The following is a 27,983-nucleotide window of genomic DNA, read 5'->3' as shown; positions in this document are numbered from 1 at the left end:
TGATTTGGAGATCAAAAAATTATTGACCCTAACGGGACTCGAACTCTGACCCCTCAGTCGTCCAGCCCTTAGCTAATCGATATACCAACTACTCTACACCGACTCCTTAGAAGTTATCTGTAAGAATAGAGAAAACGAAAGCTATCAGATTGAGGGAGTATTGCCTGCAGAAATTCCATTTAGCAGCGAACCTATGGTGAACGCTTATCTCCAAGGCAACAGTGATACCCTATATTTCATTCTTGTTCGGAGCCCTTGCCATGACGTACATCACATTGTAATTTAATAAGAACGAAGGCAGAGAAAACAAGAATAAAATGAAATGTCACACGAAAAGAGAAAGAAAACAAAGACGTAAAATTCGTTTCTTTCCCTTTCACACCGCAATACCGCAGATCGGTAGAACATTTCTCCCATAAGTCTGCAAGACACCCCCCTCGTTACACCTCCTTGTTTTGAGATTGCTACACTCTGATGGAAACTGGAAGTCGCCTTCCCATTACCGCCCCTAGTCCGGCCGCCGCCTACCGTCAGCTGTCCGAACTAACTTTGTGTGACGTCACAGGAGTGAAGCCATGTGTTGCGACAATTGTGAACACAAGAGTCAGTCCAAATGGTCGCAGACAGTACTGGACATTACCTCCCGCTGGGACGAAATACTGAAGACACTTCTTGTTCTGTTTTAAACACGCCGAAAGAAGCCCCGTTCCGTAATATAGCTAAACTTAGGAGACAGGAATCATGTGAACGTAACTTAACAATCGCCCACCTCACAATTATTATAATAACCGAGCGACTGGCTCACTAAATAACGCTTCTGGCTTGTGTTCGGGTAACCGGTTCGAATCTCTGTCGGAACACAGACTGATTTCTGTCGTGGTTTTCCTCACTTCCTCAAGGCAAATGCAGGGTTAGTACCTTAAATCAGAAAACGACCGCTTCCTTCCACAAGTTTTACAATTCGTTATTCACAAATGTCCGATGCTGGTGTGATGTACGGACACTGCCATTAAATAAACCACATAAGAAATTATGTAAAAGGAACAGTCATTAAGTAAGTCACAAATTAACATGAAACGTAAAACATGTGATATTCGAACCTGGGGAACACATTTGTTTCTCGACATATCTACAAACACTGAAGCACTTGTCCCATCGCTTTAACAGTGCGTCGAAACCCTCAGAATAGAAGTTGTTTGACTGTTGTCTCAGCCACTTCCCCACCTCCGTTTCAACCTCTCCGTCAGCGGCGAAACTTTTGCAACGTTTCTTGGTGCAGTTGTGAAAAGCTTTACGCGACAAACACTTCTCCTCGTAAACAGGAAACATTTATTTAAAAATATCCATTTCATTCAGCCCTTGTGCCAAAAAGAAACGAACAATAGAAAACTGCTCTTAGTACACTTCTCAAGCGTGGTCACCATTTTGACTACTGAAACCAGCCTCCGAACATGCCCATGTCTGTCAGCTACCTAGGCTGTCATGAAACTGGACTGTGCTGCTACCTATTGATACACATAGGAAACCAATTACATTCATTACAGCTGTTTTACTTCTATTTGTCGCCTCTTTACTGATTCCCCCTCGTATAGTCGTTTTTTAACCGCCATAAGATTTGCTGCTCTGCTTTTGTGTTTCCGTTATAATATTTCGAAATTTTGTAAAATACTGGCAGTCTTTTCAGGTTCTTAATAACTAAAAGAGTTGTAGTTAGGCATGGTATTTTCCGTTGAAATCGTAATATTTTTAAAGCATTTTGTCGAGTTGTCAACAAATATTTTTACTTCATCAGAATAAAAGGTTTTCGGTAAAGCACCGCATTCAGATTAATCGATTACTCTGAATACTTCTATCGATTCTCTCCTTCACATGTTGCACAGTCGATGGTCACTTAGAATGTACACGATCAACAACCATCCTCCCTCCTTTGAATGTTTCCACCCGTTCGTAATCTTTCCTGTGGCTCCTGCAGCCACGGCACTACTGAAACCTAAATCTCCGCTGCTGCCACCGTTTCCACGCTCTTTGATCGCTGTGGTCTGGTCACAAGTCGTCGTTGCTTCTGCAGTACACTCTATCAATAAAGCTGTCATGGTATATGAGTCACAGTATTATTGTCACGTGTACTAGTGATTATAGACGGGTAAGGGAATCCCCGGCTTCAAAATTCGGCCCGGATGTCGGCTCTACTTACCGAGACTTCTTGGGATTTCCACTAGTCTAAGTTATATTTGTTACAGTTCCTTAAATTAGGGAACACACGTTTGCTTCCACAGCCGTACTTACTTACTTACTTACTTACTCAGTGGCCGCGCCATAGCTCAAGCGGTTAGTCGCTGGTTTCCCACCGCGGAGGCCCGGGTTCGCTCTCGGGTCTGGTCAAGTAGGATTTTAGGTGGACAAAGTGGCGCCGGGGCAGGTTTTCTCCTAGGACTTCGGTTTCCCCTGCCAATCTTCATTCCACCAATTGCTCCACAATCACCCTCACCTATCATCTGTGGCTGGTACAATAGGCCAGAAATGGCCGCAGTACAAGGGACATAGTCCCACCCCACTAGCAATAAAAAAATACTTACTTACTCACTCATGGAGCTGAGCCCTTCTGGAGAAGCCGCCAATTCTGCAGCTACTCAAGAATTTCGCAGCATTTTATGGAACCCGAAGGTTCATTACCGTGTTCACAAGAGCCCTCCACCGGTCCCTACCCTGAACCAGATCAATCCAATCAATAACATTCCATCCTATCTCTCTAAGATCCATTTTAATATTGTCCACCCACCTACGCTTTGGTCTTCCCAGTGGTCCCTTTCCTTCTGGCTTACCCACCAATATCCTATATGCCATCACATTATTAAACAGTGTTTAATATTAGGAATGGAAATCCTCGTTAGACAAATGAAGAACAAACAAATTAAACACGTAAGACTTTAATACAGACTGATTGCACATTATACAAACAACTGGTGAGTAATTTTGGAGATGTAGTAGGCAAACGGACAGACATACATGTTTTTCACAGTATTAATTCATTTTATTCACTTGCATCACCCAGAATTATACCCATAATATTGTAATATGTACAGCTAGGCAACGGCTCGTTAAAAATATTTTCTAGGTAACACAGTCAAATATAGAACTTCGATTACTAGGGTTCTGATACACGCAGTGTAACTTTAGCTGACTGAAAACCGATATCCATGGCAACGAATGCAATTGCTTTACTGTTGAAAGAGGTGACTTCTACAAGATTCGCCGGAAAATAACAGGAGAGTTTGCCAGACGAATTATTTAATTACGGGATTGAGGAATTACGGAATTAAGGAATTGAACTTGGCTTCGTTTCGTACAGGCTTAAATCAACGAATTCGTCCCAGGAGCATTCACGAATTGAAATGTTGAAGGCTTTACTTCATGTGTTATTGTGGCAGTAATTTTTTGAAGTGTTACAATTATTTGCAGTTACGACTGGTGGCTGTCCAATAAATCGATTTATCTAACCCGGGTACCCATTAATCATTAGCCACGTAAGCAGGACACGTGAAAATATGTTTGATACCGTCCGTTGATTCTTACGGCTGATAATGCACCACGTTTGAGGGAGTGATTGATTGTCATTATACTGTAGCATGCAAACCTGTTGCTAAGTAATGACTCTGTAAACAAAGCCAGCTGCTAAGCAACAAAGCCAACAAACAACAGTTGAACTACACCATAGAGGAGTGGTGTTTCCTCTGCTGTCCGTGCTGTGATCTTGTAACCAAGACAGTCAGTGACAGGTAATCTCGCTGTTAGAGCAACATAGGGAAGTGAAGATTTGGTTGCTGAGTTAGTGAGTTAGTCAGAGAACTGCGGTACAGTCCTTGTGAGCTGTTGCTGTTAGAAGCTGGTACCTGAGACATGAGGACAGTTAGGGAACCCAGAGAAAAGGGAACATCCGCCGTTGGAAGCCGTTACGAGGCGACGACTGGTAAAGACTCTGCAGACTGCTATAGTGGACTGCAGAATGTGTGAATTAGCGATACAGCTATAGTGACTTGTAGTTACGATCTTTAAGTATTAAATATCCAATTACCCCTCCAAATTCCGTCTACAGTCACTCATACACGTGACAACATTGACTGCTTCTTTATTTATCTGAAACCTGTACTTATTGAATCTCAGGTCCCTACGCCACAGGGACAGCCAGCTTTATACTGGGGCAGTGAAACAACTTTTGCTACAAAGTATAAAGGATTGTTTACTTCAAATTGGTATGAAGAACGCAAGATAAATTATTGCATATAAGAGTAAATTACTTTCAATAATGAACAGACATATAATTCTTTATTATGATTTAACGTTGTGGAAATCTAATATTGAATATAGCAATGATAGATTAGTTGAAAACATTCTTGTTGGCAGGGGCTCATTTTAATTGCTTCTTGTGCACACGGTTCTTGCTAACAAGGGTTCATTAGATTTATGGACTGCGCTCACCAAACAGCCGTTACGTTACCCCCAAGAAACTTGCTGACATAAATGTCCATTACTTTATCAAATACACGGGGGTCCATTTATAAGCATTAGTTGGGAGTTTACTGCGGATCGAGACAGCCATGGAGAAATGTTGGTTCCAACAGGCGTCGAAATTGTTTTCCTACTTCCCAAGCCCTAGAATCGCTGCCAGAACTCATTCTCTCGTACTATAAGCCTCCGTGTATGTCTAACCGTCGAGAGTATGCATGTAAGTATGTGTGTGTATGCATCTTTAAATACTACGGCGTCATTAACATAATGTGACTTATAGACAAATTGCTAGGCAACGACTTGGTAAATATATTCCCGCGGTAACCAAGTACGCAATAGGACGTCCATTGCTGGATAACGGATTGTTACACGCCCTCCTTAACAATATAGGCTGTGTTTTATGCATGCTCCATGCAGGGTGTTTGTGAGGAGGTGTTCAGTTGAGAAGAGTCAGTTGTCAGAAGTTGATAGCTCAGTTGAGAAGATTCAGTTGTCAGAAGTTGAGAGCTCAGTTGAGAAGATTCAGTTGTCAGAAGTTGAGAGCTCAGTTGAGAAGAGTCAGTTGTCAGAAGTTTTAAGAGCTCAGTTGAGAAGAGTCAGTTGTCAGAAGTTCAGAGCTCAGTTGAGAAGAGTTCGAGTTAGTTATTGTCGAGAATTTGATCGAGTTCTGGAGATGGCAGTCGAAGGTGTTTAAGAAGAAATGGCAAGAAAGGATTCAGACTGTGAAAAGTTTTCGTGTGTGATTTGAAGTTACCGTGAGACTATTATAAATCCGTTGCCAGGATACGACTAATGAAGACTGGGGATCCTAGTGAGTGCGTAACTGTGAACTCTAAAGTGTGTAGATCAGGAATAGCGCTGTATTACTTGTAGTTACGAATAAAGTGTGTAAGTGCAATAAATCAAAACCAAACCCCCATCTTATAAGTCACGCACAGCCCTGTACACGTCGCAATAATTAGAATCGTTTATCTGACTTGAATAGATGCATGCACAGAAAATTTGAGTTCTTGTAACAGCAAATGCTGTTTCATGCACATAATAACGGGTATAAAAAGGTTGTGAATCGAATTTTCTTGCTGGCACAATAAACATTCTCTAGTTCATAAACTGTAGGACATATTTCTCTAGAATATCTATGTCCTCGCAGTATTCAGACAGAAGTTTTCTTGGTTATGACGCCGTGCAGTCTCATAGGTAGCCATCAATAACCAGACTATCCGCGTTTCTGCCCACATATTAAGCAAAATTATTCAAATATTTATCCGATTTTCGAATAGGGGTTATAGAGAAACGTAAGTACATGTTGATGTCTCGTCGCCAGAATGTAGGGCAATGTCATAACATGAAGACAGCAAATACATATCGTCTGAAAATGGGACACATTTGGGAACGACAGTAACAGATCAAACTTTCTCTCACTTACATCTAGGTCTTCAAAGGGGTTCCCTCCCCTCAAGCTTTCCGAATAAAATGCATGAATTACTCATCCCCTCCATATACACCACATTCATTCATTCATCGGTGACTCTACAGCCCTTTGTTGGACCTTGGCCGCATTTTCAGTTGCTTGATCTTTTACACAGTCGGTAGGACACCTTGGACAGGGGATCAGCCCATCGCAAGGCTGCACACAGGACGACACAAACACAGAAAAAACGCACACAGATATCTAAGACTTGAGTGGGATTCAAACCCACGATCCCAGTGTCTGAGTGAGAGAAGACAGTTCATGCCTTAGACCGCGCGGCCATTGTGATCGGCAGGTTGGCTCGTAATTGGTATTAATGCTAACTAGAGACCACATACACAGCCGAGGTATGCCACGAGGCAGAGTGATGTGTGATCAATTGAGTTTACTCTAGCGCTGAGTGGTACGTCTAATCAATTATGCTCCACCAATAATGGTTTCATGGCGCATGCGCAACTGTTTCCATTCCCGTGTCGTGTAAGCTCACTCGTGATTACCACATTACCGGAGGCCGACCTTACTGGCCTGTTGTTAAATGTCACAGTATCAAGTTTATGTATTATCACGATTTAGGGGTGTGTGAGTATAGACGGGGTATGGATTGGTGAATGGATTTGTTGACTACTTGTACACAGCACTAGGAACTTCAAGTATCTACAGCGCTATCGCTAATGTCCAGGCTTTACAAATGACCACAATACTCGCTAAACCTTTTTCCAGCCTGTTGAATCTTCATCTGCCTTTTCCTGGCAACGGCTTTGATAGTGGAGATTCTTCAGCTTCACGCGTTCAGGTCATATTTTCATAGTCCCACGTGCAGAACTCAAATCTCAACTGAAACCTCGCAACTGAGTGTCGCCTGGTCACAGACTTGAAAAAAGGGCTATTGCTCACACCTTTACGGCTCACAAACCGCTCAAGATTGACTGGGTCGCCCCAGTTGTCATTCTTAGAACCCCTTTGCACGGGCCGAGTAGAAAACACCGTTTTCAACATTAGCTATTGTTGTAGAGCCGTGTTTACCGCGAAGTTGGCTAACAACGGCTGTTGTCTCGTTGTTTGTTTCGAGGTGTTTGCCTATCAGCGTGTCTATACGCTACATTATGAAGAGTTCTATCTTCTGGAATATAACGCCGTGTAGTCCGTTGAAAGTTAAAGGACGTTTCGAAGGAACATGTCACTCCCATCATCAGGGTCGAAGAATAAGCCAAGCAAAATTCTGTATGAAGCAGGTTTATGGCGTTATATCTCAGAAGATAGAAATCCAACCAGCCCTGTAAGAGCCTGAAATCCTAAAACTTATATATATATGTTGTGATGCATGTACACAGTTGGAATGCTTCCGAGTCAGGAGACCGCATTGTCTGATCGACTTTTCCGTCAATTCATTTCAGATCCAGTCTCGATTCCACGCCTTTTGCAGTAAAGCTCACATTGCTTTCCACTCTACATGGCCCCTGTACTTGATATTCCTGTATAAATTTTGATAACATATGCATAAAAATACCAGTATGTAATTTCCAGACAGAATATGGCGTTTGTGTGTAGGACTCCTGTTTCACATTCAAGAGATTCCAGTCCACTCCTTGGCCTGAAAATATTTGTCGTGGCTTTACCCAATTGCGAGCTATCAAGATCCTAACCGGAACTAAAGGCCGCGCCATGGCTCGGGCGTTTATTCGATGGTCTCCGTCTGCGGTTATCCAGGTTCGATCCCACTTCAAATCATGTGGGATTTGTGGTGAACAAAGTGGCACTGTGCTGGTACAGTAGGCAAATTAGTGGCTGCAGTCTGAAGCTCACTCGGTCTCACCCCACCTGAAGAAAATAAATGTATTAGGTCTATACTGCTTCCTACCATATTCTTTCCAGTTCAATATTCACTAACCATAAAAGAGGTTAAACTATTCCGGTAACAGGCCTTGGAGGCCTATAGGGTTCTAAGATGTTGTGGCTCCTACATTTTCTAGACAATCGGCTCACAATTGCGGTGAGTTTGTCAGGAATATTCCTGGTACTCATTTCTGTCAGAGGCTGAGTCGAACCCAGGGTCGTAGTGTGGCGGAAGGATTAGGTAAATTGGAAAAATCTCATCGGGATTCGATTCCGCGACCTTCCGGCTTGTAGCATAGTGCCTCAACCAACTACGCTACCATCCCTTTGTTTAATGCTGTAGGTCTACAGAGTGAGAAACTGAAAGAGTTGTCAAGTAACCGAAAAAAAAAAGTACGTATAACACACTGTTCTCGTTTGTGTGACAGAATCGCAAAGTTCTCACTTTCGCCGATAAATTTGAGACTGTTTTGCCTAGATACAAAAGTGATGATACTAAGTCGCGTTCAGGGTGTAACACGGGGTAGAATATCCAAGCTCCGGGGATCTGCTAATTCAGTTTGCGTGGCACTGGTTCGGAAGGTTGCGCCACTATCTCTGAGGCCCTTTTTAGAACGAACAGGCGACTAAGGAATAGCTCAATTGAATTTTATACGCCTTTTAGGTAGGCAAGCCCTTAGCTCAATGAGATGTGAGTACTAAACAGGCTTAACGGGGGAAATACAGGCAGCTCATCAGCGTCAGAAACACACAAAAACACAGGAAAAGTTACTAGCTCCATCATTTAACAGGTAAATGGATTCCGTATGCAGTCACACAAATCATTAATTCAATAAGATATGATAAAGAGTGTAAAATTCTGGGATGTAATGTCGTGAAACCTGGTAAAAGTTCGACCGCCTTCAGGGCCGGAGAGTAAGCCAAGCAGATAAGCAGCAAGAAGCCAGCCGTGTTTACTTGCTTGACTGACTTTTCTACCCTGAAGACGGAGGCGGTGTACTCATCCAAAACATCTGTGAATTTCTACGGCACTACACGACAATATGTCACAGTTGACAATACGCTTCATAGTCACAGCTGTGAGAACCTCAAATCCAGCGAATATATATATATATAAATGTAACTGTTGGTTTCGCTCTCTTCGAAGATCTCCGAAAGTTCTTCACCGATTGCTTCGAAATTTTGACACGACGTTGCACTCGAACACGCGCGTGTCCACATTACTGTCCACAGTGAGGCCTTTACTAGCCGTTGCTCGGTAGCGGCTTCCAACGGCGGACGTTCCTCTCCCTCTGGGTTCCCGAACTGCCAATGGCCTCAGCTACCTGCTTCTCACAATAATAACTCACAACGACAGAAACTCGGCAGTTCTCTAACTCACAGACTCAGTCACTCACCAACCAAATAACTCAATCAAATTGACTCTCACTAAGTGTCCTGCGTATAACATCTCGGTAAGGAGAGCACAGGAAACGCCGTTCCATTATTGCTATGAAATTGTTGCGTGAAAATTGTAATACAAGCTGTCCCTAAAATAAATAATAAAATTTAACCTTATTACAGGCCTTTATGATAACTCTTGATGTATTCGGCTGTTATACGCTTACATCATGTGGATGTGGGCAGCGTTTGAACCCCAGGCAACCTCTGAAGACATAGCAGACTGAGGAGTCTTAATGCGTGCTGTAGTGAATTGAAGAGTGTTTGAATTAGCGATAGCGCTATAGTTACTAATAGTTACGATCTATAAGTGCTTAATAAATCCAATTACCAATCCAAATCCCATACTATATCATTCATACACGTGACAATATACTGGAGGACTGGACATGTCCCTGAAGATTGTTGTGTTGCTATTGTAAGATCTGTACAAATATACAGGTAAAAGTATAAAGCTACCCTTGTAACAGGCCGTGCAGGCCCATAGGGTTGTGAGACATCGAGACTCCCATATTTACTCTAGACAATCGGCTCATAGATGGCGGTAAGTCTGTCAGTCGTACGCGCCGGCCGCCCTTTAACCCCCAGAAAGTTTCCTGGTACTCATTTCTGTTAAAGGCTGAGGCGACCCCAGGACATAGTGAAAGAATCCACCTCATTGGGATTTGAACCCTCGACTCAGCGGCTTGTAGCATAGTGTCTCAACCAACTACGCTACCGCGAGCCCCCCTGTACGAGTATGAAAAAAATAAATAAATAAATAAATAATAAGTAAGACCTTAATTAACGTAGAACAAAACTGATTTAGAAAGGAAATATTCGCATGGACAGCCCCTGGAATGACGTAAAAAGTAAACGTAGATATAAATACAATCTCCTTAAACTTCTTACAAGCCGATCGCAGTGGCCACGGGGCCTAAGACATGAACCGTGTTCGCCCGTTCGAACACGGGGATCGTGGATTCGAATCCCAATAGAGGCAAGGATGTCTGTGTGCGTTTATTCTGTATTTGTATTGTTCTGTGTGAAGGTAGCGGCCTTGCGACATGCTGATCCCCCGTCCAAGGAATCCTACTGACTGTGTATAGATTAAGAAACTGAAAAGGCGGCCAAGGTTCACAAGAGCTGTAGAGAACTTGTCGCACCTTAAATATGTGAGAATATGAAATTATGTAACTTAATTCAACCCCAAATGAGTATGTAGATAGATAAACGTAGAGAATGACGGATACTTAGTGTTACAAGTTTATTTCCTAGAGCTAAGATTCGACCACGAACCCTGAACCACCTCCTTGAAAGAACACCCAGATCATACTACCCCTTTAAGCGGGTATACGTTTCCAGGGTTGATGACGCAACGTAGCCTGCCGCCCCAAGGCGTACAGCAAGTGACAATAGTTGAGATAGAACACCGCTGCATAACAAAACGTGAGTCTTGCTTGAAACGTAAAAACCAAAATTAAATTTGCCCAGAATTTCAAACAACACTCAGATTCTGATAGTCTGGGTTGTGACACTGTAATACTCGTGTAGTCTTGTAGGCGGATAGACGTTTCGGCACGCGCCTTCATTGGAAGATGGAGATAGTGTGTTCCCCCGATATATAAAACTGCGCGTTGAATAATCACCGCCTTGAACATCTCGAAATTTGTAACCTTTTTATCGAAATGCATTCAGCAGTTTTGTACAGTGCGATGGGAAAATGCGATAGTATCATGTGCGTCGTGTGAAACGTTTATGAAATAAAAAAACAAATTCCTTGGCCTGTAGTCCGCAAACGAACTGTACCGACCGAGCGAACGCCGCTTGTCAGCAAAGTTAGTGCCAACTTTAGCGGATAGAGGGTGTCACGTGGTCAGCGCAACGGGTGCCGCGAATATCCTAGATTCGCGTACCTTGCAGTGTGTTGATGAGCTGTAGACAATTTCCTCACACTCCCTGTGACGTTCTGAACTCGGGGCGTCGCCTGAAAATGGAGTTCCGTCACAACTTCCAGCAATTCACAAATGTTCCTTTAGCTCTTCCTTTTATTTTCCCCCTCCTTGTAAAAGCCCCTTCAGGGGGCCTTTTAGTCTTGTTTACGATAAGTTTCCAAATTATCCCTACCATTTTCTTACCCCATGGGCAGTTTCTTTCTCGTCAAAGAAACTTTGTTTTCTGTTACAGTTCTCCATTTCACAAGAAAACATCTTTGCAATAATTACCCTACAGTTTCTTCGAAACAGAGCAGCTGTTCTGTTCCTTATGTTGTTACTCAGATGCGGCCTTGCAAGTGCCAGAAATTTAGTTGCCTGCTATTGGCTGGTGAAGAAGATAATTAATGACTGCTCTTTTTAAATCATAACTCATGCTAAAATCCTATGTCATTTTTCAAAACACGTATTAAGAAAACCTATACGAATAATAATAAACTTCTTAAGTTGTACAGATCACAAAATTGAGCCGGGATAGCGTAGTCGATATAGCGACTGGCTACAGGTTTGATGACGGAGAGGTCGGAGTTCGCGTCCCGGTAGGATCAAGAATTTTATCCTCTCCACGTCGTCCAGACCGGCTCTGGAGCCCACAAAACCTCATATCCAATGGGTGCTGCGTGCTCTTTCGCCGAGGGTAAAGCGGCCGGGGCGTGAATGTGATCACTCGCCTCTAACTAGTGCCGACGTCATGAAAATACGGATCTATACATCCACTCCCCCATATGACTTCATGGCGCAGTGCTTAATTAGTTAAGCACAGGGACAACTTTACCTTTTACATTTTTAAAAATATTGTAGAGGCTGTAAATAAAACTCGGTGAAAGTCTCTATATATTTGCAGTCAGCACACACTGCTGTTGCTAAAGTCAGGCTATAGAGTCGAAATTCATAGAAAGTAGAGACCCTTAGGCGATGTCGTATGAGGCTTGAAAAGCGATGAAAATCTAAAATGATCTTCCACCACGTAAATTCCAGATGAAATAACTAGAGGGAAGATGAAATATACTTAGAATTATTGGGTTTTCGGACTTTTGCTTCGTCCGGTATTCTATAGACTAGAAAAGAAAACGTTTCGGAAAGTGGATCTATTTCCGTCCTCAGGTGAAGGGTGAAGACATCTACTCAATTGGGTCCCTTAGAAAAAGCTAACCTCAATCACTGGACAACAACTGTCAGATTCACATAGCTATTTAATTACCTGAGACCAAACTAATTCGGCACCGGTGAAGGTAACCGAGAGGTCTAAAGTATGCACTGTCTTCGCTCGCTCGGAAGCCGGGATCGTGGGTTCGAATCACACTCAGATCATGGATGTTCAGTGTTTGTGCTTGTGTGTGTGCGCGCGTCCGTGCGTGCGTGCGTGCGTGCATGCGCAGGTAGAGACCTTACGACGAGCTGATCACCTGCCCAAGTAATCCTACCGAATATCTGAGATCTAGTAAACTGAAGTGAAACGGAGAGTTTCATGGAGGCAGGCCAAGACCCAAATTGGGACTGTAGCGCCAAAAGAAAAAAAAAAAGCAAATACAGCGGGAGATAAGAATATATGCAATAAAAATTGTGATGCAACTGAGTAGGTGTCTTCCTCCCTCACTTGAGAACGGAAACAAATCCAATTTCCGAAACGTCGTGTTTTCTAGTCTCTAGAATATCCGACTATGGAAACAATCCAAAAAACACGAAAATTCTTAATATTATACACCCTCATCAGAACCCTTTAGGATCCACCAAGTATACTTGCTTTGAAGGTTGTTCAGTGACGTTCTATCAGCTGAATGATATGACACAGGTTAATGGAAAGACTCGATTAACGATGTGAATATGAGAAGTCAGGTTCTCTTTATGGCGTATCTGAAGGACCTGCCTTGGTAAGCCACTCAATTGTATTCAAGAGGTCATAGTTTCCGTCTCTCAGCAGCGACTTTCTGACAGGGCCATGAAATAATTCCGGCCCTTATTTCCCAGTCCACTGTAATAAACCATTACATATTCACTGTACCTGAAGGGGACCGCCTCTGTGGTCTAGTGGTCAGAGTTCCTGGCTACAGATCCAGAGGTCCGGGTTCGATTCCCGGCGCTACCAGATTTTCTGAGAAGTAGTTGGTCTGGAATGGGGTCCACTCAGCCTCGTGTGGATAATTGAGAAGCTATTTCAAAGAAATATCGGCTCCAGTCTAGAGAACCGTAATTAAGAGCTGTGGGGATCCGTTGCGCTGACCACGCGACACCATCTATCCACTAAATTTGGCACTAACTTCGCCGACAAGTGGTGGTCGCTCGGTCGGTATAGTTCCCTTGCGGACTACAGGCCACTGAGTTTTTTTTTTGTCTGTTACACGTGTTACAAGTTTGTGTCACTATTTGTTCGTAACTTGGCAACTAATGAAGGAATTTCATGAGACTTTGATCATTTGATCAGCTCCGTTCTGGGTGAAGTACAAAATGCAGAAACGATTCATGAATTCGAATCCAGGAGCGATGTTTCACACAGCACTGTAAAAAGATTTATCAATGTACTACGACACGAATTACTTGTAACACTGAAGAGTTTTGTCTCCTACAATATAACGCCCCGTGCAGTCCGTTGAAAGTCAACTGAAGTTTTCGGAAAAACATGTCTCCTCTATCTTCTGGGTTGAAGATTAAACCCTGTTTTATTCCTACCTACTTCATGCTGGCTTCTTGTTTGGCTTAATCTTCAACCCTCAAAATTGAGGCGACATGTTCTTCTGAAACGTCAGTTGACTTTCAACGGATTGCACGGCGTTATTTCCCAGAAGACAGAACTCCTCATAACCACCGCTGTGACAACTCTTACAGTTGGATATGCATTGAGCAATAAATGTGTAGTCTGGTAAAAATAAAACTACCTACGTAGTAGACCGTGGAGGCCCATAGGGTTGTGAGACGTCGAGGCTCCCACAATTTCTAAACAATCGGCTCACATATGGCAGTGAGATTATCAGCCTTATGCACCGGCCGCGTGTGGAAAATTCCTGGTACTCATTCCTGTTATAGGCAGAGTCGACCCCAGGGCCATAGTGCAGCTGGAAAAGTGTAGTCTGGAAGGCCTACAAAGAAAACAAAAATTTTATTTTTATATTTCAAAAGATCCGTCCTACACCTCAGAGCAGCAATTCCTCCATATGATTCGAGGTTATCACTCGCGATGTACGTGAGAATTACGAATGTGTTCATGAGATCTCGTTAGAGGTGGACAGAAGTTGTTCAGGAACGGAGTTAAGTTGCGTCTCCTTAATGTATTGAACTTGAGAGAAGTAAGTTAAGGCTATTATGAATTTTGAGAAGAAAGTGCACTCTCTACTAGGATGTAATCTGATACCATTTAATCTGGTAGAGGTTCACCGACGTATCGGAGAAACGCATTGCCACCGTCATTAGCGTAGAAAAACAAGCGAATAAAGCAACAAAGGAGACGCTTCTAGCGGACTGCACGGGACCACACCAAGAGGAGATTACCCTTCATAGTCACAAATCCAGCAGTTTGGAGGAAGTCCCAATTTGGAACGAACAGCCTTACGGTGTTGGTAAGGAACACAGGAGCAGTGTGGGACTTCTGTCAGGTTACTGCCGCTGTGAGATGCTGAGTTGCGTACCCGTACGTGTCATGTATACCGCACGTGATACCTTCTCCTTCTTGCAGATCGATCCGTGGTTGTGATGATGTCGCTAGGCTTTAGATTAAGGGAGCCTGGAAAGAATGTGGGCAACACAGGTACGGGAGGTGCTTCGAGGGATTTTAAAATACTCCGAGAATGAGGATGATGAATCCTTGTGTTTGTCTTTCGAAAGTCATGTTAAAATATATCAGGAATTATAACTGGAAATTAATAATAAGCTATAACATTGAAGACACAGCCGAAAAAATCGGTCATTCGACTTTATAGTTGCAGTTTATATATGTTTTAATATTTTTTTCAGTTATTATATACCTTTATCAGTCGGAATAGCTCAGGCGGTATAGTGACGGGATAGGTGCTGGGCGGTCGGTTTTTTTTTTAATCGGCAGTGACAAAAAATATTTGTCTTCTTCACAGCGTCCAGAGCGGGTCTTGGCCCCATCCAGCCTCCTATCCAATGGGTACCAGGGTCCCTTTCTAGGGGGGAAAAGCGGTCGGGGCGTGTAGCTGACCACTCGTCTCCATCTAGTGCCGAGGCGAGAAATGGTGGAGCTATACCTCCACTTCCCCACACGTCTGCGTGACTTGATGCTTAATTAGCTAACCCCAGGAACATTTTAATTCAGTAGCAGACCCCCACGCTGATCACGGTGGCCACGAGGTCTAAGGCATGAACAGTCTTCGCCCGTTCGAACACTGGGATCCTGGGTTCTAATACCACTCTAAGCATGTATGTCTCTATGCATTTATTCTGTGTTTGTGTTGTCCTGTGTGCAGGTAGCGGCCTTGCGACGGGCTGATCTCCCGTCCAAGGAGTCCTACCGACTGTGTATATATCAAGAAACTGAAAAACGGTCAAGGTTCAACAAAAGGACTGTAGAACCATAGATAGGTAGACATACAGGTAATTAGATGGATGGATGGATAGATTGCTGGATTAATGGACGGACAGAGAGGAGGTGTCCCACGAGTTGCGTCAAATTCCCAGGGAGTTACCGGGATAATATCTCGAATAGGCCACCGCCTCTTCCTTCTCAAAATTTTCCAATTCTTCAGTCACTCTGCCATCCGATGTGCATAGTCCAGACAGTAAGAGCACCGCAAATTTTTCCACAAAATACTGTGCTGCCGCTCGCACCAGGCACGGCCTAACAGAAATAAGCAAATATACAACAGCCTTGCAAAGTAACTGCTCCGCAAGTAAGCATGATTCAACGGCAACAATTACGCTGTAACAGAAGAACAGTGTTTTCTACTAGGTCCGGCCGAGGTGTTATAAGCAGGGCCAGTTTTCTTTTATTGTTAGTGGGGTGCGACTAAGTCCCTTGTACTGCGGCCACTTCTGGCCTATTGTACCAGCCCTAGATGATAGATGAAGGTGATTGTGGAGCAATTGGTGGAATGAAGATTGGCAGGGGAAACCGAAGTACTCGGAGAAAACCTGCCCGAACGCCACTTTGTCCACCACAAATCCCACTTGACCAGACCCGGGATCGAACCCGGACCACCGCTGTGGGAAGCGAGCGACTAACCGCTTGAGCTATGGCAAGGCCAGCAGGGCCAGTTAGCCGTTGCAGTAAACCAGAGCGTGAGTCAGAGGATCGCTGCGTTCCAGTCGTTGTGAGCTGTTGCTCTTAGAAGATGATAGCGGAGGAACAAGGGCAGTTCGGGAACTGTCGCCGTTGGAAGCCGCTACAAAGCAACGGCACTGAAGACGTGACTGTGGATCATAGTGTGTGTAACAGTTTACTGTAAAGTTCAGTCACGAGCTGCTTTGAATAGTCCAATAAATTTGATTATCAATCCAAAACCCGTCTATACTCACCCTCCATCACCTGACAGTATATTCCAGAGTTTTCAGCGACAGATTGGGAGCAACCACGGAAGATCGTAGTCAGGATAGCTGGTATGTGGTCCGCGCTACAAACCAGAGATTTCCGAATCTGGAAGCAGGAGAATTAACCACTAAGCCGTCGTATATTTTCTCTCTCGGGAATAACGAGTGAACATAAGCGGGCTTATATTTTAAACCTACCAATCAATAGCTCGCCAACATGTGTTGCTGATATGTGCACTGCAGCCAACAAACCGCAATTTAGATCCCATCAGGAGTAAACACTTTAGGATTCATTCAGAATTTGGCATTTCTGTGCGATGCACTTCTGCTTGCTAGTTCCGCTGAGTGTCTCAAGAAGTGTTATGTTGGATGCTGTTCTTCGTCTTAGGCATATTTAGTTTATACGACGTTTCGGACTTGTTACTACTTCCATCACCAGGTGTAATAGAGAAAATATCCTACTCACTTTGGCACATTATAAACACTAGTCTCAATGGCATAGACGGAGGGTGTTTGAGAGCAGGGTGCTGAGGAAAATATTTGGACGGAAGAGGGATGAAGTGACAGGAGGTTGGAGAAAACTGCATAATGAGGAGCTTCATAACTTGTACTCTACTCCAAGTATAATTAGAATGATCAAGCCAAGGAGGATGAGATAGGCAGGGCATGTAGCACGAATGGGGAGAGAAGAAATGTATATAGGATATTGGTGGGAAAGCCGGAAGAAAGGTGCCACTGGGAAGACCAAGGCGTAAGAGGGTGGACAATATTAAAATCGATCTTAGAGAGATAGGATGGGATGGTATTGAGTGGATTGATCTGACTCAGGATAGGGACCAGTGGAGAGCTCTTGTGAACACGGTAATGAATCTTCGGGTTCCATAAAATGCTGGGAAATTCTTGAGTAGCTGCAGATTTGGTGGCTCCTCAAGAAGGGCCCAGCTCCATGAGTGAGTAAACCTCAATTGCAAGCATATTTACAATGGACCTAACTAAATAGAATCGTTTTCCATTTTACACTTAATAATAGAAGTTTTCGAATTTTCGAAAGGTCGCATGATATAAATATACCTTACACAATTGACGATGTTTAACGTAATAATGTCATGAAGGGAAACAAAAGAGTGTCAAAAAACTTTTCGAGAATCACAAGAAGGCAGTAAGTAAATTTGTACTGCTAAACGTAGAAAATAATTTTGTCGTCTGGGATATAACGCCATATAGTCTATTGGAAGTCAACCGCCGTTTCGGAGGAACATGTCGCCTCCATCCTAAGGTTCCAAGAATAAGTCTAGCAAGAAAGCAACGTGACGCATCTAGGGGGTAGAGCTCAAATCTTGCAGCTAGAGAAGTTTGTGTTAGTCAGAAAGGGAGGTTTGAGTGGCAGTGTCATGAGGCAGAACTCTACAAAACTAATAGTGCGTGAGTGTGTGTGTTTGTTTGTAGCCCCTTTTCATTTCTAGCAACGGCTTGGTAAAGATCCTTACATTTATTGCTAGGCAACGGTTCGACAAAAATATCACCGGTTCAACGTCAAAGTCAAAGTCAACGTCTTATTGCGACTGACGGTCAGTCTGTCAGTAAGTCTTGTCGTCGAGCCCTATCAGGGGCTCATGACCGGATATTCATTACTGTTTGACAGTTACGGACTTATTTTTGTGGAAAGCCCTCTCTGACGAGAGGATGGAACTGTCTTTTGTATATGCTGCTGGCCCTTGCCAGTGCAGTCTTTCTCGGGTCTGAGTCCCTTAGGACTCGTGACCATATTTTACTGTCTCAGATTCGAGACTTCCCTTTTCGTCGTCTCCTACGACTCGCATGGTCACCGTGGAGGTATTCGACCCGCCTCCACACGGGTACCACTTCAACGAATACACACGCAAAAACATAAGGATTTTTGTTCTCGTCGTTTTCTATGCGGTCCGTGTCGTATCAAGGAACGTAGTATCCCAGAACTCCTTGTTTCAAAATAAGGAAAGTAGTCCACGAAAGGTCGACATTCTGTATATAAAAGAGCACGTGGTGGAGTGTCTCAAGCGTTCAAAACGTCCGCTATTATCTTTTAGACGCTGCTGGCAGCGGGGAAGAGCTAAGTGACAAACGTTTCGTGAAATGTCTGCTGGCATGACTTCGAGAGTTCAATTTCATGCCTTAGTTTCTGGAGTGTTGCTGATCGTGCACTAGTAGAGTATACCGACTGCCTCAGGTAACCCCACACGAGGAGAACCTTGGGACACGGGGATTCTCAACACTTCCTATACAGCCTCTCCACCAGTTTGGGAACTTGTCACCGAGATAGACTCATACATCACGACGGATTTGTGGGTATGCTGAGTCGTGTTGATAGGCTGTCCTCACATCGCCACAGAGCTGATCAGTGACTGGCACAATGGATACCTCAAGCCTATTGTCACGTGTAGTAGTGACTAATAATGCGGATATGGATGGGCGATCCGATTTATTGGATATTAACAAATCATAACTACAAATAATTATAACACACTTAAGGACTACTGTGCCGGTCAGGGTAGCCGAGCGGTCTAAGGCATGTACTGTCTTCGCTCGCTCGGAAGCCGGGATCGTGGGTTCGAATCCCACTCAGGGCATGGATGTTTGTGTGCGTTTTTCTGTGTTTGTGTACAGGTAGAGGCCTTGCGACGAGCTGATCACCCGCACAAGGAGTCCTACCGTATGTCTAAGATCTAGTAAACTGAAGTGAAACGGAGAGGTTCGTGGAAGTAGGCCTAGGTCCAAATGAGGGCTATAACACCAATGAAAAAAAAAAGGACTACTGTAATTATAACACATAAATAACGTCTTCAATGTCTNATGTCTAAGATCTAGTAAACCGAAGTGAAACGGAGAGGTTCATGGAAGTAGGCTTAGGCCCAAATGAGGGCTATAGCACCAATGAAAAAAAAAGGACTACTGTAATTATAACACATAAATAACGTCTTCAATGTCTGCTTTCACTAGTCGTTGCTAGGAAACAGATCTCAACAATGGCTATTCCTTTGCAAAGATTTCCCTATTCCTTTCCTGGCAACGGATTTTAACACAGGAACTATAACTCTCACACTCTAGATATCACTGCATTATAGCACACATCAAGGCTTCAAATGACACGTTAAGTCGTCAGCGGCCGACTTCTAATTCTTCTTCTACGAACTTCCCGTGGCTATCTCCTACCCAGAATTGAATTTGTCTTCTATTGTTAAGGATGGATGTTTACAGTTTTGTTGCCTAGAAGTAGACATCCTATTGTATCACGCGCTTGCTTCTCCTGGAACGTGTTTACCAACCCGTTGCCTATTAATGGGTGTACGTGTAATATTATAGAGGTACTCAGTACCGGTGGGGGCACGCGGTAGCGTAGTTGGTTGAGGCACAATGCTACAAGCCGGAAAGTAGCGGGTTCGAGTCCCGATGAGGTCACAGGATTTTTTTTTAATTGACCTAACTCTTCCAGCCGCATTACGAGCCTGGAGTCGACTCAGCCTCTAAGAGAAATGGGAACCAGGAATTTTCCTGGGGGTAAAGAACGGCCGACGTGTAAGGCTGACAACCTCACCGTCATCTGTGAGCCGATTTTCTAGAAAATGTGAGAGCCTCGACGTCTCACAAGCCTATGGACCTCCACGGCCTGTTACGGGGATAGCTTTACCGTTTTACTCAGTACGGATGATCGTAGCCTCGAAGAAGTAAGATCCTACAGCGCCCTCGGATGGCGCCACAAGACTCTGCAAACCCTAAATAAGGATGCTGTAATTAAGTTAAGGTAAATGTAAAGTTGCCCTGTGCTTAACTAACTAAGCACTACTCCAAGAAGGCGCATGGCGGAGTAGATGTATAGATCCACATTTTCTTGACCTCGGCAATAGTTGTAGGTAAATGGTCAGCTTCACGACCTGGCGGCTTTAACTCCAGGAAAGAGCTCCCGGTACCCATTGTATAAGGGGTTGGGTGAACCCCAAAGCCGGTCTGGACGACATGGAAAAGTGAAAACTCTTCACCAAACCAGGACTCGAACTCCGACATCTCTGTCGTCCAGACTGTAGCCAGTCGCTATACCAACTGCGCTTTCCCGACTCTCTACTTAAGGTAAGGTATGATAAATCTATCCTTGTAAAAGGCTGTGAATGTCCATGGGGTTGTGAGACGTCGAGGTTCCCACATTTTCTCTAGACAATCGGCTCACAGATGGCAGTAAGGTTGTCAACCTGACCCTTCTGCCGCCCTTTACTCCCCAGGTAGATTCCTGGTACTCATTTCTGTTAGAGTCTGAGTCGAAACCTGGACAATAGTGCGACTGGAAGGATTAGGTCAATTGAAAAAGTCCACCTCTTCGGGACTTGCACCAGCGACCTTCCGGTTAGTAGCATAGCGCCTCAGCAACTACGCTACCGCAATTACCTCCGAGCTCTAAGATTACCCGGCGTGACGTCTTAGAAGATGTCCTGTTATGTAATGCATTAAGATTCTTAAGCTCATAATCCGATAGGGAATTCATCTTAAGCAGCAAAGCTACGTGTGTATTTGTCAGGAGGATCTAGCATAACGTACGAAACACATTTACAAGAAAAGGCTCCGGAGATTAGTCAGCATTTCCGCAGACGCAGTTCTTTTTAATTTAGCGAAGAAACTGAAAAAATAAACGGAATTTGGTTATGAAAGGGGGGGGATGAGGCTCAATTGAGAGGAAACTGGGGCCTGGAAAGGGGAGGAATGTTTGAGAAGCAAGACAATGGAAATGAAGTGGATGGTTTGAGGTCAGAAGATGAGTTTAATGGGAAATTGGTGACTGAAAGTCAAAATAAATTATTCTGAGAGACAGTGAAGTATTGGAAAGGAGAGTAAGTATTTGACAGGGAGATAAATGACGAAGTGTGTGAGAAGCACCGGATATTAGTGAGAGGATGTAGATATTGCAGAGGAAGCAGTAGATTAAGGTTAATCAAATAACTGCGTATGAGAAAATGTACAGCGACGTAAAAGTATAGAAAGAAGACGGAGATTTAAGTTTCTGTGTTGAGATCCGTTACCAGGAGACGACTAATGAAGACCGAGAATCCTACTGCGTGTGTAACGGTGAACTGTTGATTGTGTAAATCGGCGATAACGCTCTGTTAATTTTAATTAAGAGAGTTCGTAACCGAAGTACCAATAAAACCAATCATCCTGACTATAACCCGTTATTTTCGTCAAGCGTACCCCCATACACGTGACAGTATGTATTAGGATATATTCCCTATTTCATCTTTATATGGAAAGTTTTGATAATGGCATTCATTTAACCTGCCGAAACATATACAACCTGGAACTGATGTAGAAATGCTACTGTTTTTGGACGGGAATATAAATTGTTGTTACTCTTACCCTCGGAGTTCATCACGAATATTTTGTATATTTTTCTTGTCTCTGCAATGCGTTTTGTATCGTGATCCTGGTAGGCAGGTTATATTTCGGTCAATGAAATGGGAAAGTGTATGTAGTTACTGGACTGCCATATGTAGGGATTTGAGGATTGTAACCTAATTCAGGAAACCGCCCTGTTCTGGAGGGACTGAGGCAATGAACGTAAACCGGTCTATCTCATACAGTCACATAAGGAATACAACACTGAGGCGTTTCCGCTATACAAATAAAAGACTAAATTTATTCCCGTACCATGCCGAAAACACGTAATTGAGAGTGGAATTATAGTTCAGCTCAATCCTAGCTTCGACAGGCACTAGATAGAGATAAGTCGTCAGATTTGCGCTTCAGCCGCTTTGCCCCCGAAGAAGGAGCCTCCAGTATCCCATGCGTATGAGGCTTGGGGTACACCAGAGCAAGTCTGGACAAGGCGGAGAAGAAAACAACTTGTTAGGGTTGCCGGGAATCGAAATCCGGTTCTTCGGTTGTCCAAGCAGTAGCCTAGGAGTGACAGCGAAGTGATGCATCAAGCGGTTAAATAGGTCATAAGTCTGAACAGAGGAAACTACAAAGAATCACATAAAATTGAGATGAAAGGGTATGAAACCCAAAACTTGCTTACTCTGTAACCAGCCAAGATTAAAGAAATTAAAGAAAATAAGTTACAAAAGAGCGTAGTTGATTGAAGCACTATGCTAGAAGCCGGAAGGTCACGGGTTCGATTACCGATGAGGTCATTCAGTTTTTTCAATTGACCTAATCCTTCCTGGTGTCGACTCAGCCTCTAACAGAAATGAGTGCCAGGAATCTTTCTGTAGGTAATGGGCGCCCAGCGCGTAACGTTGACAACCTTACCGCCATCTGTGAGCCGATTATTTAGAGAAAATATGGGAGCCTCGACGTCACACAAGCCTATGGGCCTCCACGGCCTGTTACAGGGATAGCTGTACTTTCTACCAACGAATACAGATACAATGGGACAAAAGATCTGGAAGGAGAAGAGCAGGGAATATTTAAATGAAAAAGGTCACGACAGGACAATTAATACTGAGGTATCACGAACGTCTAAGTCGCGTCACGAGCCGTACAAGTTTGCCGTAGGGAACACACCACAGATGAAAACGACAGAGATATTGGCAAAATAGGAATGAGATCAGATTTTCAAGTATACATAGACAGAGCTGTAGAGAAGGAAGGGAGGCAATAAATCAACTGCCCTGATAACACACAGCAATAAAGGCCTGCTTTCTGGCAGGCAGATATCCGCAAGTGCGCAATAAATATCGCGGTACTACGCGCATGCGCGGCGAGATGCAGAGGCACCTCGCTATTTATGTTGTGACGGGACTCGAGGGTAATGTAATAAATTCTAGTATCTATTTAGAGCGATTTTTATAACGACAGCTGTGTTGAATACATCGGGCTTAATGTAACAGCCAGATGGGAGCAGATATACGCGCAATCAGCAAAGCTTCAGACGCTGCCTTGTAACATGTATATGTACACTTCTGTGAACTGATTCTCCGATCGCACGAAGTTAGTAACTGAATAGGCACTTCACCACCTCTGCTTGTAGGTATCAGTTACAAAGACACGTGATAGACATTCTGTTCCCTGTGTGTGAAACGAAAACTCTGAAGTGGCCGGCGTCCGAAGGTGACTTCTCGCCTCGATCTAAAGCCAAGGCCTATTGTGCATGGTGCTTTAGTTTGATTTCCCTCATAATTCTTCGTCACGGTATCATTTCAGAGCTTATGGAACGCGCAGATCATCCCCGGGTCCTTCGCTTGCCTGGCCTGACTCCTACTGCACCACTGGACCGCAATTTTCGTTCAGCGAATTGCAATCTCCGTGGCCTGTAGCCCTCAAGCGAACTATAGCGACCGAGCGACCGCCGCTTGTCGTGGAAATTAGTGCCAACGATAGACGATGTCGCGTAGTCAGCGCAACGAATCCCCACGGCCGTTAATCTCGGTTTTCTAGACCGGAGCTGCTACTTTTCCATTGAAATAGCTCCCCAGTTATCCTCACAAGGCTGAGTGGACCCTGTTCCAGTTCCACTACTTCTCAGAAAATCTGGTAGCGCCGGGAATCGAACCCGGGACCTCTGTATATGTAGCCAGAAACTCTGACCACTAGACCACAGAGGCGGTCGAAGAGTTGCAATATCTGTCAGTAATAATGTACCATAGCACGCTGTTGCACATCGCTTTTTTTTACCTGTTAGTTACTTTCCGTCTCACATGCAGCTTGCTTTTTAAAACGTTCAAATGTTTTAAACGTTAACATCTCGTCTACACTACTGGTGTATGCATACTACATTTTTCTACCAAATAGCTCATCTTCAAGTGTCATTAAAACAGCTGATGGAACTGCTCTGCTTCCGTCCGTAAGTTCAATTTCTGTGGTGTGCCCTCGTCTGTGCGCCAATGTGTCTATAATTAGCATTAGTAAAAAAGAAACAAGTAAAGCTATCCCTGTAAAAAGGCGTGAAGGCCCATAGGTTTGTGAGACGTCGAGGCTCCCACATTTTCTAGACAATCACCACGCAGATGGAGGGGAAGTTGTTAGCCTTACACGCCGGCCGCCCTTTACCCACCAGGAACATTCCTGGTACTCATTCCTGTTAAGAGGCTGAGTCGACCCCAGGACAATAACGCTGCTGGAATTATTAAGTAAATTGAAAAAAATCCACCTCCTCGGGAATAGAACCCGCGAACTTCCGGCTTGTAGCATACTTCCTCCACCAAAAACGCTACCGCGTCTGGCATTGTGACATGACGTATGAAAGCCGGAAAAGTTCACTTCTAGGCAACGGCTGGGTAAAGACATTCTCGCGGAAGCGAACGCCCGCAACAATAGGTGAGCGGTGTTTTCTGTGGTCTGCGCTGCACTCGTCACTACGCAAAGGTGTGGTAAACACATCTCTGCAGCAGTGAATCAATACGAAACAATAGAAGAAACGGTGTTTTCTGTGGATCCGCCCCGAGACTACATAACGAGGATCTCGAGCAGCTAGAATTAGAATTGCGTCGAGTTCCGGAGTTGGCAGTTGCAGCAGAGAATTTATGGAGTCTCTGGAGTTGGCAGTTGACAGAATAATTGAGTAGATGATGAAACATGGGTCCATCCATCAGTAATCTGTCAGACGACAGGTCCACAGTCTCTTCCAAAACAGTTCCTCCACTTAATGCGATCTTCTGTTTTTGGAAAGAGACTATCCAGGAAAAGTGATAATGTGGTAGTTTTTCCATTTGCTTTCCACATCGCAGTACAGCAGCCGTTCAAACCACTCTGGTCACGCCTGTTGCTATACGAACTTGAACCATCTCGAGCATCATTTGCTCTGTGCTTCAAGTCACTGCTGATGACGCTGCTTCCGGCATCAGTTTTTGGTGTCTCTCTTCGTCTGATGCCTACCCTTTGACCTGTCCAGCAAGGGAGGCCCTGCCAGTAGCTACGCTACCGCTGGTATAGCTCTCAGGGTCCTTGGCATACTCAAACCCCCTCACCACGATAAGGTGGAGACACCAACGAGGGGGAATTGAGTAGAAATGGGAAGAAAAGAATTAGACTATTCAAAGAAGACTCCGTAGTGTGCTGCAGTTACAGTGAGACTGTTATGAATCCGTTGCCAGGTAACGACTAGTGGAAAGTGTAATAAAATGAGGGCATTAGTCTTTGTGTCAGTTATCTGTAAATTGTGGAAACAGCGATAGAGGTATAATTGCCTGTACTTAGGAGTTGAGTGCGTAAGGTGTTAATAAATTCAATCATCGAATTAAACCCCGTCACGCGCACCCTAACAGGTGATAGTATTTTCTATGACGTCTTGGTATTTTTTATGGTATACACGTATATGTACTTACCCTATAGTAGTGGGTAGTTCCTCTTATTGTGTCGTGTGTAGCTGTTATGAATGGATTCGCAATATATAGAAAACCTACACAAACAGATATAGAACGGCTCCTGCCACCCACATGAACATGAAACATCAAGTATAACGTACAATAGGCCAATTAGTGGCCGAAGTATCAAATGGACTCAGTGTTACTCCACCCCCTCCAAAAAGGGCAATAAATTGATCGAAATTCGGTTATCTTTAGCGTTTTTGGTACATGTCAACACAGTATCTCTAAAGCCACTGCTGTCTACTTCAAAACTCTCGCCAAGTCACTACAAACGGTCATTTTCCGTTTTAGTAAGTGAGGAAGCTGCATTATTCAGTGTCTTTCTCTTCCTCGTTTTGCAGAACATCTCCATCCTGGTGGTACTCCTCTACAGCTGGAGGATCGGCGTCAACGTAAAGAAATACGCCGATCTGGAAGACGTCTATTACGGTAAGTAAAACAGAGATCCACATTCCGAGGCTCAACGGAGTATTCGCCTCGTCACAAATGAACTCGTCATTTCTGTGGCACAGGAGGTCCCAGTCCAGCCGCAATATGGCCCTGGGGTCGACTCAGCGTCTAACAGATATGAGTACCAGGAATCTTCCTGGGGTTAAAGGGCGGTCGGCTCGTAAGGCTGACAAACTTACTACCATCTTTGAGCTGATTGTCTAGAAAATGTGGGAGCCTCGACGTCTCACAACCCTATGGGTTTTCACGGCCTGTTACAGGGATAGCTTTACTTTACTTGAAGGTCCCAGTTCACCTGTTTCATGAGCATGGCAGTTGGTGTAGGCCATACGATAACCATCATACAAACTTATAATAAAATATTTAATGTTTCCCTATTTTCTTATCGTTCACTACGTGTTTCGACCGCAAGCGGTCAGGCTTTATACCACAAATTTGCCAAAATTTGTATAGGCTCTAAGTACAGACCCGTTTAAACATGGTAATGCATGCAGTTATTAGATGGAACTGTAATGGTTCTGGTCGGGTCCGGTCCAGTTTTAAACGTGCGTCAATAAAAGTTAAAGGCATGGATGTCTGTGTGTGTTTATTCTCTATTTATGTTGTGCGTGTAGGTAGTGACCTTGCGACGGGCTGATCCCCCGTCAAAGGAGTCCTGTCTACTGTGTATAGGATCAAGAAACTGAAAAACGGCAAAGGTCCAACAAAAGAGCTGTGGAGATATACACAGTTCCTGCTTACAGATCAAGAGGTCCCGGGTTCGATTCCCGGCGCTACAACATTTTCTGAGAAGCACTGGGTCTGCAGCGGGGTCCGCTCAGCCTCGTGAGGATAATTGAGGAGCTATTTTAAGAAAATAGCGGCTCCGGTTTGGAAAACCGAGATTAACTGCCGTAGGGATTCGTTGCTCTGTCCAGGCGACACCTTCTATCAGCTAAAGTTGGCACTATCTTCGACGACAAGCGGTGGTCGCTCGGGCGGTATAGTTCGCTTGTGAACGCCAGGTCACGGAGTACATTGTTGGCCACAGACAGAGGGAAGTGTTTCCCCCGCACGCACAAGAAGGTCGGCAGTTGTAAACAGCGATTTGTACGCTTGCGGACCAGCATATGGTAACCTGCTGCCAACCCAGAGGCAGCCGCTTGGGAAATACTGTGCAGTTTTGCCCACAACATCAAATTATTAAAAACTGTGCGTTAAAATCAGGGTGGCTATTCCGGGTCACGAACTTAACGTGAGTAGTTGGAAATTAAATTTTATAGTGTAGTCTAAACTTACTGCTACTATCACTACTACTAATACAACAACTAGGTAGGTAGGTAAAGGTAAAGCTATCCCTGTAACAGACCATGAAGGCCTATATTGGCGTGAGATTTCGAGGCTCCCACATTTTCTCTAGACAATTGGCTCACAGATGGCGGTGAGGTTGTCAGCCTTACACGCCGGCCGCCCTTTACCCCCAGGAAGTTTCCTGGTAATCTTTTCTGTTAGAGGCTTAGTCAA

At 44.2% G+C, this 27,983-nt stretch overlaps 1 protein-coding gene across 4 annotated transcripts in view; it reads left to right on the top strand.

Annotated features, from left to right (window-relative positions):
- Positions 1 to 27,983, top strand: part of LOC111864982 — a 258,314-nt gene that overhangs the window by 157,097 nt on the left and 73,234 nt on the right. For all 4 annotated transcript variants that reach the window (XM_023852644.2, XM_023852646.2, XM_023852642.2 and 1 more), the window contains one exon: positions 26,372 to 26,459. In XM_023852644.2, the coding sequence (XP_023708412.1) occupies positions 26,372 to 26,459 (88 nt within the window). The remainder of the gene's footprint in view (positions 1 to 26,371; positions 26,460 to 27,983) is intronic.

Source organism: Cryptotermes secundus, unplaced genomic scaffold (assembly GCF_002891405.2).
Source record: "Cryptotermes secundus unplaced genomic scaffold, Csec_1.0 scaffold209, whole genome shotgun sequence".
Taxonomy (NCBI): domain Eukaryota; kingdom Metazoa; phylum Arthropoda; class Insecta; order Blattodea; family Kalotermitidae; genus Cryptotermes; species Cryptotermes secundus.
This window is presented reverse-complemented; position numbering and strand designations above follow the sequence as displayed.